This window comes from Podarcis liolepis (assembly GCF_965112155.1).
Source record: "Podarcis liolepis genome assembly, chromosome: 9".
Taxonomy (NCBI): domain Eukaryota; kingdom Metazoa; phylum Chordata; class Lepidosauria; order Squamata; family Lacertidae; genus Podarcis; species Podarcis liolepis.
In genome coordinates, this window is record NC_139564.1 from 54895849 (window position 1) to 54910860 (window position 15012).

General features: G+C 40.8%; 2 protein-coding genes across 24 annotated transcripts in view; one reads left to right on the plus strand and one right to left on the minus strand.

The window, feature by feature from the left end:
* The window catches only part of CRACD (capping protein inhibiting regulator of actin dynamics), a 116551-nt gene extending 113183 nt beyond the window's left edge, over positions 1–3368 (plus strand). For both annotated transcript variants that reach the window (XM_083459730.1, XM_083459728.1), the window contains one exon: positions 1–3368. The gene's annotated coding sequence lies outside the window, so the exon portion shown is untranslated.
* AASDH (aminoadipate-semialdehyde dehydrogenase) overlaps positions 3367–15012 on the minus strand; it is a 25476-nt gene continuing 13830 nt past the window's right edge. For 8 of the 22 annotated variants that reach the window (XR_014515801.1, XR_014515802.1, XR_014515804.1 and 5 more), the window contains 8 exons: positions 13899–14091; positions 12820–12935; positions 10954–11716; positions 9713–9876; positions 8968–9093; positions 8102–8233; positions 4572–6396; positions 3367–3842 (listed from right to left, as the gene is read on the minus strand). Coding sequence is in view for 4 of the 22 variants with exons in the window: in XM_083459820.1 (XP_083315946.1) it covers positions 6007–6396; positions 8102–8233; positions 8968–9093; positions 9713–9876; positions 10954–11716; positions 12820–12935; positions 13899–14091 (1884 nt within the window). In the remaining 18 variants the exon portion in view is untranslated. Of the gene's footprint in view, positions 6397–8101; positions 8234–8967; positions 9094–9712; positions 9877–10953; positions 11717–12819; positions 12936–13898; positions 14092–15012 lie in introns of all 22 variants that reach the window. The other 14 variants (XR_014515800.1, XR_014515803.1, XR_014515806.1 and 11 more) reach the window with 5 other exon arrangements.

Below are 15012 nucleotides of genomic sequence, written 5' to 3' on the forward strand. Positions count from 1 at the left end.
TCCTACCATAGAGTTTGCAATATAGTAGCGTCTCTCAGTTTGGAGCTATTAATGGAGTTAGCTCTCCTGTAATGAGAACCCATCAAGATATTTTCACAAATTCAGTATTTTGTTTTAAAACGCTTAATTGTGACAAAAAACGCCTTTATCAGCTGCTTCTAACTGGAAATAGATATAAATAATTAACATGCTGAAACAGGGTGGCATCAAATATGCATTTTCCTGCAATGATTCTCCAAACCATGCAGAAGCTCTCATGCAAAACCCATTACAATATTTTCACTGCCATTGTGTGCAGAAAGTAAGCTATACACCTCCATCTTTCAGTGATTGGTCGCACGGCACAGATAAAAATAGGATTAAAAGCACATGTGAAGGCAGGATGATCACAAACACTAATCTTTCAAATTATACATAATTTAAATATTATACAAAAACCCACTTAGCCATGTACTGTAACTATCCCTATGCCTAAATGATTGCATATTAGGAACCCAAAATATTAACAAAAGGAGACATGATTCCAGCTTTGTGAAAATGGGGGGGTTTTGAACTGCAGGAACTAGACTGTTTGGACTTCATTCTTATGGACCTTAGATTGCATATTCTCAGGAAAATAATTGTTTTCTGTACTTAATTAGCACTTTGATTTTCAACATCTGTGCCGGCATATCTGCATGTTACGCTGGCAGAACATGACTTCAGCACTTTTGTTAATGGCATGTTTTAAAAATATGTAGTTGCTGTTAGATACTCGGTACAGGAAGTCATAGAACAGACTTCAGATTGTAAATCTGGCTAAAGAACATTGCAGGGATAAGTGTAATTTATTTGCATGTAAGTCTTATTCCCCTTTAAATCTTTTTATCTCTAAAATGTGGAGGAAACAGTGATGTGTTTTTATGGTTACTTTTAAAATTGCTTCAAATTCAAGGATCACCAAATAGGTCTACAAGGTATGGAATTCAGATTGTTCCAGTAGATACGAACTGGTTTAAACAGAACTTCAGTTTGCAAGGTTTGTGGATTCTACAGCAAATGGGGTCTTCTAACTATTCCACCTAAAACTAGTTATATTTTTTAAGCCTCTTTTGTTTATAAGAGGCAAAGGTGCATTTTGATTAACTAATGGCTAATTCAACAGGATCCCTCATAGTACCACATTTGTTTTGCCAGAATAATGGAAGAACTCAATAATTAATCCAAGGAACATTTTGAGAACTGCAGTTCTGCTCCAGAGTACATTTTTTAAAGGCAGCAGATGCTGTTAATGAATAGGCATCCTACAGAGGAAACAAAAGGTCAGTTGTGTTTCTGTAAAATTGCAAGCACAAAGGGGTTTTGGCAGTTATGTAGCTGCTATACGAAGCGATGTCCATGTGATTATTGGGCTATCAGTGTTGTTTTTGGTTTCATATTTAAATTCAAACCATAAGTGTTTCTAAATAACCCATCAATTTCAGGATTATTACAAATGTTTAAGGCAAAAGCAGCCTTTAGGATTTCGCGGGAATCAAGTTCATAAAAGAGCCAGTTATTTGAAGAATTGAAAACAGCTCATATGCTTCCACTTAAGCGGCAAAGATTTCAACCAATATAACAGGTATGTTGAGGCTTTTTGTTTAACCCATGGCACAAATACCTACGTAATACAAGCACAGATTGTATTCTGGCCAGCAGGGACATAATAGGGAAAGTCTGTTTGTGGATGTCCATCTCATGCAAAACTTACTGGTGACCCTCCTTTATTTTAGAGAGAGGTAACCTGCTGACACCAGGAAGAGCTCCTGCTGAATGTTGGTATAAGTAGCACATAGTACAGTCTGTATACAAAGAAAGTACAGGCCTGCCTTGATTGGTGCAAAAGCCTCTTGCTGGTGGTAGAAAATGTTTTTTAAAGCACGTTTATCTAGTGGTGCTTAAAACCTGGAATTGCATAAACTGCAATTACAACTTTGTTTCCTCAAATCCATTTCCAAGAATTTTTGGGAATAGGAGAGCAGGAAAGGTGAATGTGGGGGTTGAAAACTGGAGAGTTGGGTGGGATGAAAAATAATTTTAGGGGGAAAGGTGCTACTTGCATGATAAAAGAGGGGGAAAGACCTACCAAATAATTCTAGACACACTGTTAGCATAGAGTGTATAGTGAGTAAATAGTTCAAAAGCTTCAGAAGCAAAGTGTTTTCAAGCATGAGGGGGTCTAGTGTACGAAAATAGTATTCAGAGGCTCTGATCCAGAGAACCAAGGAAACCAGAAGGCTGTGTATTCCCTGCTGCTGTTAAAGTGTTCAACAGGAATACAATCAGCATTGATAGCCCTGAGCATACTGTAGGCAACAAGGGACACCTGGACTAAAGTTGGGAGGAACCCACTTTCCCTTCAGTCTACGTTACACATGATCAGGGTATCAGACGGCGTATTGGTTACACTGCAAGGTGTGCTACCCCTGCAGATATTTCCTCAGTCATTTGATGGGGGAGGGGGTGTCCAAAGCAGCATTTATAGGAAGGGGAAACCCATTTCCATTCATGAATCAGTATCTGGATCAGAGTTGGGGGTATGTACAATATTGGTTTGGAAACCTTTTTAGAAGCCTATATTTTCAACCTTTTCATTTCATGTAAAAGTCAACTTGAAAATTTTGCACTAAATACCAATGAAGTGTTACTTTGCTTAAGCTCTGTCACAGCCTTTCTACTGAACAAACATGACATTTATTCAAAACACTTAAAAAACTGATCTGACCACTATGTAGAATATGGTCTCAACTTTTGGTGGCGGTGGAGTAACTTATATACAAAAGACTTAAGCTATAGGAAGTTAATCATATCCAAGTTCTGTTGAAATTAATAGGGCTTAAGCCAGTTATGAAAACTATGTTGTATTGATTTCAACAGGAGTTGGGCATCACTAACGTTTGGGAACAAAATATTATTTCTGAGGTTACAGATGCTTAACCTCTGTTGTTCATATAGTGGTGTATAAAATTATGAACAAATGTACAATTGTGGGGTTTTGTTTTGTGTACTTTTTTAATTTTTCAAATGTTTTAAAGTGCAATTGTTTCTTATACTAATGTCATTTTAATTCCTATTAAATTATAATCTGCTGAAAGGTATCAGAAGATGTACGTATTCATTGTCTTTTTGTTACAAATGTCAGGTTTATCTTCTAAGAAAAGCCTGAATTGCTATAGGTATCTAATTATGTGTTTTTACCAACAATAAAACCTAAGTAAAATGATCTATAACTACGGGATATATTAGTGCAATTTCTCTTTTTGGTTTTTGATCATCAAATTTTAATGTAAATGGTTAATCACGGAAAATTTGTTCTATTTCAATAAAAAAAGACAAGTGTTTATGTAGCTTTGAAAGTACTTTTTATTTATGTTCTCATTTATGAGTTATTCATTGCTGCTTGTTTTTTTAAGGATACATGAAAAGGTTTAACAAGAAGTTCGTTCCTGTTGGTGATAATTCAGGGGAAAAACAGTGAGTTGTACTGCCATAAATGGAACTTTCCCTACCCACCCCATCCCCCCACCCCGGTGTCCCTAAAATCTGCTTTATGGGCTTGGAGAACTTAGAAGCAGATTAGGATGGCATGGAGAGTACAGTGAGGAAGACAGGAAAGGGAAGTCATGCCTTGTCTGATCCCATGACATTAGATACCTCCCTGTGATCTTCACTCAAAAAATCATCCATAACTGTTAAGAGCACCTATATGGAGGTAGATATTACATTTTAAAAATGTCCTGTATGCTATGCATGATCCTTATAGCATGTAATAGAAAGAGCACTTTGTTTCACAACATTAGCCCTTTGATTTTCAACATCTACTGTATTTTTCGCTCTATAGGATGCACTTTCCCCCCTTCAAAAATGAAGGGGAAATGTGTGTGCGTCCTATGCAGTGAATGCGGGGGGGGGGGGGGGAGGCAGCCAGGAAAAGCCCCCAAAAGCTCTGCACGGCTCTTGCGGACTTTTCCTCAGGAGGGACAAGGGACTGACGCGGCCAGTCAGTCCCTTCTCCCTCCTCGTAGAAAAGCCCACAGGAGCCGCACAGCTCCTGTGGGCTTTTGCACAAGGTGGGGGTATTGCCATAGCCGCGAGCCACCTCACCAGCCAGGAGAGCGTGCGCGGGGCTAAAGAAGCCATAGCCCTGGTCCCCGGTAGCCCCGAGGAGCTTGCGGAGCAACGGGAAGGCTGTGCGCCTTTCCGCTACTCCCCAACCTGCTCTTTGCGGCTGGCAGTGGGCTTCCCCCCGCCAGCCCCAAAGAGCAGGTCAAAAGGAACCTGAAGCCTGGAGAGCGAGAGGAGTCGGTGCGCACTGACCCCTCTCGCTCTCCAGGCTTCCAAGGTAGTCTCCTGAAGGCAGCTGAACGCACCTTGAACGACACCTTGTTTTAGAGGGGGGAAATTCTCCCCCTCTCTGCGCAGTGCCTCCTGCCGCTTCGCAGAAGGGGCGCTGGGCAGAGAGGGGGGGAATTTTTTTTCTTGTTCTCCCCCCTCTAAGACAAGGTGCGTCCTATGGTCGGGTACGCCCTATAGAGCGAAAAATACAGTACCTGTTTTCTGGAACAAATGTAAACTTCTGTTTTGTCATTTGCACATTACAGAAATGAGCCAAAGCAGCACTAAGTGTCCTGCCAGCACAAGGATTCCTGCTTGGCAACAGGACTTTCCCTCTCTTCCCCCTAAATCTCCTCTGGTGCTTCCCTCAACCCTCAAGCAGATTTACAGAGGGTGCAGGTGTCTGTGCGGGGGAAGAAGAGGCAAGAAGTCCTGTTGTGCAAGCAGCAATCCTTGTGCTGGTGGGACACTTATCCCCGCACATATATCGGTATTGCAATATATGATAAAAAGTTAAACAGTGAACCCTATCAGCTCATGCATTCCTGCAATTTTCAGTACTTTTCTATCACTTTGGGGGTTGATGCTGCTCTCAAATAAAAAGCTCAAGCCATGTTTTTGGAATGCTTTGTAATAGCAAATCCATAATTTCAAATGACTTTTTCTTAAATATCATATGCTGCCTTTTTGGGGGATCAAAATTATTCCACATTCTAAAGTGCCCTGGTAAAATATAGTATGGCATCTAACACAGCCATGGTCAGTACATTTTAATATATTAGCCAGTGATGACCATGGCTATTAAAATAGATTTATGTAAAGTACACAAATAAATGTAAAGCTGGGGTTTGAATTAAGATGATTTTGCACTGAAGGCAAGGTTTTCTATTTTGTACTAGGCCTGGGCAATGTATTGATTGATAACATTGCCCAGGGCCAGACCACAATGGCCGCTTCACCTGGCAGTATATAACGAACGAAACTGCCGCTGCTGAGTCCCTCTGCCACCAGCGGGTGAGGGAGAAATGAGCTGCAGCAGAGGTTTCACCACTGGGTGAATCAGCCATTGCACTCTGGCCCTCATACTGCTGACAGAGGAGCAAGCTACATTTGTTCCTCCCTTAGCTGCCTGCAAAGGCAGATGGCTCCTTTGAACTTGTGGGGTGCGTCGCTGCCTACCCCTTAGCGGGGAAGTGTAGCAAGCCAGTGGTGGGGGTTGGGGCTTCATTACACTTGAGGGGGGGTGAGCGGGTTGCCTCAACCTCCTGGGAGAAAGAGGTAGCTCGCTGGGCTTCCTCAAGTGTAACAGAGCCCCCACCTAAGCCAGAGGTGGGGGGTGGGGTGCCTCCCTTAAACTTCTCTGTTCAAGGGCACAGGCATTGGGCTCGCTGAGCAGTGCAAACAAGTTGCATTGTCCCTGCCCGTGAGGCACTGGGGTGAAAGCTCCTCAGCTCCTCCGGTGAGAACTGCAGCAGTTTTACCCCACACCTCACAGGCTGGGGCCAACGCGGCTTGTTTCAACATCATGGTGTATCGTCAGATCACAGTGCTTGGCTGGTGGTACATCGTGATGCTGAAAACCTAACACCACCCAGCCCTATTTTGTACAAGCAAAATTAAAAATATCCAAAAAGGGAAATTTTAGGCACCTTATTTGGTTTTAGAACCACATAAATCAAAGCAATAAATATAGTTATTTCTACAGCCTACAATGATTGTTGTTCCCCATACAACAGGAGATGAGAACACTTCTCCTGGAAGCTTCTCTTCACCTTCTACCAAGCCAGTCTTGGCATTCAAGATCCATATTCTGCCATCTGTGGATGCCACTGCCAGAAGTGTTTCACCTTGTAAGGCATGATGATGGAAAACAAATGGAATTGCATATACAGTTGATGTTGTTTCAAATTTCCACAATAAATTACCTTCCGTACTACAGCAGTAAGTAAAGTTGTCATGGGATCCAAAAAATATATCGCTGGAAAAATCTGAAATACATGGCGATGAAAAAATTGGTCCATTGCTGGAAAACGTCCATATCTGCGTGACAATATCGAGAAATTAAATAAGTTATTGAAATTTCTGTCAGCCACATGTTTAACTGCTACCACAAATAAGTTCCTACCTTTGTACCTCCTCACAAATAACTTTACAAATTATACAATTTGAGGCCTAATCCAGCACTGTCTTTTTCATTTCACCCACATGCATTCATTAAGATATTCAGTAGCTGCTTCAAGTGAAGCAGCTATCACAGCTCAAGCCAGTACAGAGCTTTCATACCACCTCATACATATTTGCATATATTCCATATATTCAGCTGCCAAGTCCTCAACTGAAACCTAAAGTGAAGCACCTCCAAGTACATGCATGTGTGATTTAGGGCTTGAAGATGAAGTCACAAGAGTCCAACTAAAAAACTCAAAAGTGCTATCACTCCCAAGAACTGCAGTTGATAGCAAAACCAGTCCCCCCCCTACAAAAATAAAGTCGTAGTAGAGTCATCCTCTCACCCCACTAAGCACAATGCCCAGAGTGATCTTGACAGCAAAATCAAGGAAGAAATGCTGTAGCTATGGATAACTCACACAAACTGGGTAGATGCATGTTCCAGATATGACTAAGGCAAAATTTCTAGATGTCCTAGAACAAGTTGGTCTTGGAACCAAGAACTAGGGACTTGACCTTATAGTAAATCCTAGGTGGACCCAAGGACTTTCGGTGAGATGGAAGTGTTGAACTGACTAGAAACAGCGAAGACGGCGCTTACAAACTCAACATGTATGTAAAGAGACTTCTCAAAGTTATAACAGTCCTTGGCTCAAAGAAGTATCAAAATGCACATGTTGAGATAAATTATGCTTATAAATACATATTTAGGTATTAAAATCAAAGATTAAAGCAGAACAGTCTTATGGACTAGAAAGATACTGAAATGATAATCCAGTTAGGTTACCACTATCAGCTCTAGTAAACTGGTAGAAAGCATTATCAAGTGTGCAATCCTATACAGATTTACCTGGAAAAGGCCCCACTGAACTCAATGGGACTTGCCTCTGGGTAGACATGTATATGACTGCACTGTGGGTTTTGAATAATCACGTGGCTTCTGCAAAGATAAGTCCTGTCTCACTAACCTCCTGGAATTTTCCAGCTCTAGTCTGGAAGATACTGCATACATCAAATTTCAAGAAAAAGTATGGAGCAGCTTCCAGCAAGGTCCCCCAGCTGATCTCATCTTTCCAAGGCTTCCATCCTCAGACAGGAGCCCACTTGAGAAGACCTTTGGAGATGCATATCAGGCAGGCTATAAGCTAGCCTACATTGTGCTTTCAAGGGCATTCCAATGATCCCCACTGTATCAAGTTCTTCCTGCTAGAAATGCTACTGGGCTCCACTGCCAGGAGGAGGAATTTGTCTGAACCTGCTCCAACGGTGGTGATAACCTGCACCAGCTGTGGGCTCTATGGAAGTAACTGGTGGACCACATTTGGCTTGTGGGCCAAAACTTCCCAATCCTTAGTAATGTGATGCATTTTGGAGCAAAAATGACATGAAGGCAATAGCAGACATGCCTGGCCCCTGTGTTAAACAGAATGCTGGACTAGACAGACCTTTTCTCTGCTCCATTGTGACTCTTCTTCCTTCTTAACTTGTGAAAAACAGATTTACATAACACAAACTCCTTTGGGCCAGTTATGGATGCTATAAGGAGTGAATTGAGTTAATAAAGACAGGTGCTTACCTTTTCTCCAAAGTGGCTAAAGCAATATAAATTTCCATCCACACATCCTACACATACAAAGTCCTTGTTGCAATGTGGTGATGAGAAGATAGGTTTTCCGCAAAAGCTCTTCCAGATTGCGTTCCCCGTAATCTGAAAATGCATGCGTGAAATTCATTGTTTTAGTGTATCCCAGAGCTTCAGCTAATGGGAAAATGAAGCAGCTGGCCAAAGACATAGAAGTATCTGATACTAGGAAAATGAGAGAACATTCTTCCTTTAGCATCTGAGTAACTGCTCCTATAATGAAGAGACTTCATTACTTAAATTCCAAATGGATTGGAATTAGAAGTAATGTCACTAACAGTATGAGGTATAAGTGACAAATGCAGTAACAAGTGAACTAGCACAGCTGTACGTGTTTCCCAACTTCACAGGCCCCAAGGTACATATTCTGCCATAAAATGGGAAGAACATACAACTGAAACAAGGCAATGCAATCAATCAAGTTAAGCAATTAGGGATGGTTCTCCTGTACTAGAAATATATGCTGCTGAAGAAACTGGCCACAGTTAAACTTGTCACCACCTTATAAATCACATAACTATACAAGAAGGGAAATGGTTCTGAACTGAGCCAATGGAATTAAACAAAAAAGTAGCTTTTTGATTCCCAAAGAAGTTCTGTTTGTGATGGTGTTTCTTGTGGTGAGTGTATGCTAACACAACATGCGTTATCAAAACAGTATGGAGGCTCCTCTGGGTTATTTCTCTCATCTCACTGTCTCCCAAGCTACTGTTGCATCTACTATTACCTCTCCCCACCCTGAGTTCTTAATTCTCCATTTGTATTATTTCTGGACCATAAACAGCAATAAAGTTGCATACTGGATTTACAGCTAGCAGCAGCCCTCCAAGTGTAGCAATATACAGGTGATGTGGTAACAGATTTAGGTGAGGAGAGGAGAATACAGCTCCAGCTTCACAGTGTAATTTCCAGACACACTCTTTCCTCTGTCAGCATAACAGAAAGACAAATGCAAGTTAATGATTCCATTGCTCAACTAAATGTTAAAGTGCAATACACGGTTTCAAAATTCTGCAAACTGGTACAGTGTTATCATGTGCTCCACTGTGGAAGAATCTTTGTGCTTAATTGGGATGATACTTATACCCAAAGTTGCAACCAGTTCATTATTACTATTCAGAACAAAATACCTCATAAACAGCATTACACACATTCAGCAGCAGTAGGCAGATAACTGCTAACTGTTCAGCTAAAAAGGGGTGGTGTTGCATGCCATACCAATTCTGTTGAGTGGTAACAATTATGGAAATAGTGGTGTGGTAAGAACTTTAAATGGCTACAGTGTTAGGGTTGTAAGCAGCAAATAAGCCGACCACATTTAAAGCAGGTCTAACTAACTGGGATTTTTAAAAGCCCGTAACAGCTGACGGTTTGTAGCTTTCAGTTTCTTACAGAGCTTGAGCTACATTTTACTAACTTGCGTTAAGACTGCAATTCTAAATTACGTAGAAGCTCCACTAAAATCAAAGGGGCTTGCTTTGCGCTATATCGATATAGGAGGCATTTTCATTATTTCTTATTGGCCAAACATTCATGACTACTTACATAAATATCTAAAGCATATACATGATGGTCATGAGATCCAATGAAGACTACTCCTGTGGAAGGATCCACAGCTGGAGAACTTTTCACAGCATCCTCAGTCGCAAATGTCCAGTGTGTTTCTCCATCACTCCTTCTGAGGACATATACCAACCCATTATAACATCCTGCAAATAATCATAGCCACAGAAAGCAGATATATTTGGATAGGCACTGAATTATTTAACTGTCCACAAAAATACTGGATTTTTGAAGTCCTTACATGCTTATCATTCATTCAAATACAGGAAGTCCATTCAAAACTTCCGTGGGATTCTTTATAAACTGGTCTCCATTGATGGGCACTGCTTTTCATATGCTGAGAAAACTACTAGCCCATGGTACATCCCACATTTATTTATTAGGATAAAAAAAGAACTAAATCAGCTACTGAACTATGAAGCGGTCTTAAAAAATCACTAGTTGTTCAGTTGCTGTAAGTTTTGATTAGAAGAGCAGTGGCTAAACTCTTTTTTTTAATATATAAATATTTATTAAGATTTTACAAATTATGTCAAACAAAACAATACACACTAACACAAACAAAAATAAAAAGAAAGAACAAGTATAATTTCAAAACCTTATTTTCTTAAAACTTACTTCACCGACCTCCTCATACCTCCCCTTTCTGCATTCCCATTTCAAATATTTAGTTCAGCAAATCCTCACCCTTGATTTTATCTAATTGTCGACCTTTCTTTTCTTTTAACTTAATCTTTACAGCTGTACTCCATTTAATTACTAAAACCACATCATTCTAACACTCATTAATTTTACAATGTTTATTAAAATAGTTCTTAAATTTATTCCAATCTTCTTCCGCCGTCTCTTTTCCCTGGTCTCGGATTCTGCCAGTCATTTCTGCTAGTCCCATATAGTCAGTGGCTAAACTCTTTTGGCCCATGGACCTTATTCACTCTTGGCCAATGATGGGTGTAGCTAAAAGTACACCACACCACGGCCTTGTACATAAATATACAGGACATCTGACCTGATCTGTTTGTAATTGCCCCCTCCCCGCTGATCAAATGATCAACCAGCACCATGTCTTTCCTTGTTTTGTTTCTGCCACTGCCAAATTGGCTAAGGCCTTGAGGGAGAAAAGGAACAAAATTGCTTGGGGGAGCAGGTAAGACTTGCAGGCTGAGGGTTAGCCACCCCTCGCTTAGAATGCCAAAGGAAAGAGAAAAGCAATAAATACGTACCAACAACAAGAAAGTTTCCGCACCTAGATACGCAGGCGGACGACTCAATGCGATCTGCAAGGTTTCTCTCCCACTTGACTTTTCCTGAATATAGGTCAATTGCTTGAATCACGTGAGAATGCGATCCAATATACACAAAGGCAGATAATTTTTCGGTGACAACTAGTGGAGATGCATCCACACATTTGTTCAGGTCTGACTTCCATCTGAGATGCAACATTAACTTTTCAGCAGTTTGCCCAAGATTCTCATGTACAGGAGTGTTTAGTATAGAATCATCTTCTGCCATATTTGCACTGCTAACAATTGTTTTATCCCGCACACTTGGCAAAACTTCGCTCTCTCCTGCTTGCTCTGTATTACTGTGGTTCTTCAAGGGGTCACCCATAGACAACAACCGGTTTCCTCGGGTCACAGCAGTAAATCCAGCAATATTTGATTCAGCTACTGGGGATCTTTCAGGTTTTAGTTGCACATACTTTTTACTGGGCTCCTCTCTGCTGCTTTCACTCAGCTTTCTTTTTACAGCATTGTTACAGCTTAATTTCAGGTTTTCGCTTGGGAAAACTGTTTTTAAGATATGTCTGTAGACCTCTTCGATGGATCTACTGAGAATAATTTCCAGGAGGCCAGGGACAGGCTTGCCTACCATATGTTCAATTTCATCAAGGAACTGTAACGATTTTAAGGAATCCCCGCCACTGTGCAAAAACCGTGACTCTTTGAAAATGCTTGCGGATTCATCTGGGAAATTCAGAACAGCCTAGGGGGTGAAAGGAAGAAGCAAAACATGTAACGCACACACTTTTGACTTTGATAATGCCTCTTTGCTTGCCTTGATGGAGCGGTGTGGGTGCGTGCATAAAAACCTTTGGCTTTTGCACAGCTGGAAGGCAGCATTTTGTACCAATGGTTCTGCCCACTTCTACTTCTGTTTTGTTTTGTTTTGTTCAGTACTGGCACGTTGCCCCTGAAAGGTTGCCCATGTAGGAATGAAGTCCTTTTTATTTTATTTTATTTTAATAAAAGTGTTTACATTGCCTTTTATATACTGCAGTATTAAGGTGGTCTACAATAAAGCATAAAACAATATAAAAAGAATACAAAACAATGATCGAAGTAGCTGGCCAGTCAAACTAAAATTGATTAATTTGCCCATTAATTTCAGTATGAATAACATTGGATACAACCCGAAATCTTGGCTCACTCCAGATTTTTTTTCTATAAAACAGGGCAAAACTTGTTGGGACGAAAGGAAAAGGAAGCAATTATTATTGCCCCTTTTCTCTTACACTGAAATAAGGAGACCCTTTCTCTGTGCTCACTTTATGCCAACAACCTGGGCCTGGGGTCTGAACTTAGCCAGGGGCATCTGCTGGAACAGAACAAGATAATCAAACTGTGTGTACACATCTTAAGAAACACAGGGTAAAAATTATGTTCATCTGTATGCAACTCCAGCTCATAAAAGTTAGAACCTAAATATATTATGACACTCTACATAATGGCCATTTTTATTTTTTTATCCATGCTCCATTTACTCCCAGTTGGCAAGTACTGATATAGTTCTTTTAGTTTAGGAAATGGTTTTCTGAAAGTTTTGATAGATTAGATGGCAGCAAGCCAATCTGTTTGCTACAGTTGTTTACCAACATTTAAGCCTTCCAGGAGGGTGAGTAGGGGAGAGGGATAATTGTTTCCATATACCGTAATTATTGCAAAGCTGTAGTAAAACACCAAATTAATGTAGGGATTTGTAGTATATGCTGCACATGCCAAAAAATATTTAGACTATATTCCTCTCCTGCATTCATAACATGTATGGCAACTCAATTGCTATGATACAGATGTAGCTTAAAACACTACCTTCCATAAATGCTGCAATCTCTCCCACAATTCATTCTCATTCAGCTTACTGTCACTCCTTCTAGAGTTCAAATGGCTGCTGTAAATCCTGCTCAGCTCAGACACATCCATTTTGCCTTTATACAAAAGAAAAGTTTTTTTTTTTAAAAAAAATTATATGAAAGGTAAGGATTTCAACATATTTGGTAAGGCTCGAAGTTTCATTAGGTACAAATAGGCATGCACATCTATTTTACTACAACGCAGACCTCAAGGACGAAGTACACATTACGTTACCTACATTAGCAATCATGCTGTGTGTATTTTTAAAATAAAATTTCAGAAGCAATGCAAGGGGAATGAAAATCACTGGAAGCACAGCATTGCTGGAGGTTTAAGTCTTCCAACCTCAGTTATGATCTTGGTAAACAAATCCTCAACTCTCACCTCCCAGCATGACAATAAGCATTAGGAAAAAACCTCACATTAATGCCCATGGGAGTTTCTTTCCTAATGCAATCCATGCTTGATGGAGGAGGAGTGGGGTGGTGGTGGTGATGGGGAGGCTGCAGGAGATGTGTATGTATGCATAGACAACCACCCATCACAATTCAGGCTAGCTCTATGTGTTTAGTGAAGCTTTACATATAGCTTGTCCTTCAATCTGTGTAGCAAACCAATTCTGAGAGTGTCAAAACTGTTTCTTGTATGTCTGTTGCTCCAAGAAAAAGGAAAATTAAAGCTCTGAGAATGGCTGCTTTTGCTGAGATTCACTAAAGAATTGGACACATTTGGCTGCTACACAACACTTAAATACAACATATACGTATACTGCTTGCAAAGTTACACTGCAATTATAGGACAGACTCCCCAAGGAGACTTGACAAGTGAGATTTCTATGTAATCGTTGCTGTCATGTTTAGACCTTTTTGTGTGTGTGTTTTCCAGACTTTCAAAACTTGGTATGCATGGATGTTTGCACTGCATCGGTCCTGCATGCGTTTTTAAATAATATACTTTCAATTTGAGCTGATTTTTAAAATGGAAGAGTGCTTAATATAAATTATTAAGGACATTTATTTAAATATAATTTATCTTACCATGTGATGTGAATGGTAAAGTGTCAATCAGCAAAACCTCATCTGGGACTGCATGGCTAGGAAGACATTCCTGGAGTTTCTTTAAAATGTCTCTTTTTTTAAAATTGCCTTTGGGCACAACAAACAGAATTAATTTTTCCAGTTGATACCATATCACAGCACATGTTTCCACTTGACAGTAGCCTTCCGCAATCTGAAAAATAAATTGATTACTCTGGCTTAATCTAGCAACAATTACAGAAAACTACAACTACAAGCAACATATAACGGAAGTAAATCAGATGCCTCTATTTTCCTCAACTCTTTCTTCATTTTATAATTCAAATCTAATTTAGTGACCATAAAAATTATTGCACTGAAGAACGAGCAGAATAAGTACCGTATTTTTCGCCCCATAGGACGCACCGGCCCATAGGACGCATCAAGTTTTTTGGGGGGGAAATAAAGAAAAAAAAATTATTCCCCCCCCCAGGCGCTTGTGGGGCAGGCAGCGGGGAGAAGTGCTCTTCTCCCTGCCGCCCGCCTTCAGATCAGGTCCGGGGACAGCGGGGAGACACGCTCCGCCTCCACACTGTCCCCGGAGCTCGCGGGGCTGGCGGCGGGGTCTCCCCGCCGTCAGCCTCTAAACCACTTCGGGAGACAGCGGGATGGCGGCGTTCCGCCTCCCTCTGTCCCCCGACCTTGTGGGGCTGGCGCTGGGGATCTCCTGAAGCCTGGAGAGCAAGAGGGGTTGGTGTGCACCGACCCCTCTCGCTCTCCAGGCTTCAGTTAAAGCCTGCATTCGCCCCATAGGACACACACACATTTCCCCTTCATTTTTGGAGGGGGAAAAGTGCGTCCTATAGGGCGAAAAATACGGTAATTTGAAAAGCTTGGTGGATGTTATTGCACTGCTGGACCTAGACAATGAGAGATGCATAAGCACTTTTTATTGAACCTCTATTCGTGTAGGAGTCTATAAATATTCCACTTACACAGAATGCTTGAAAGGTAGCTATTTGTCAGCTACAGAGAAAGGCAGGGGAGGTGGGGAGAGAACAACGCTGGCAATGAATACAAATATTTTAATCATGAGATAGTCATATCACAAATTCCTATCACATGATGTGAATGG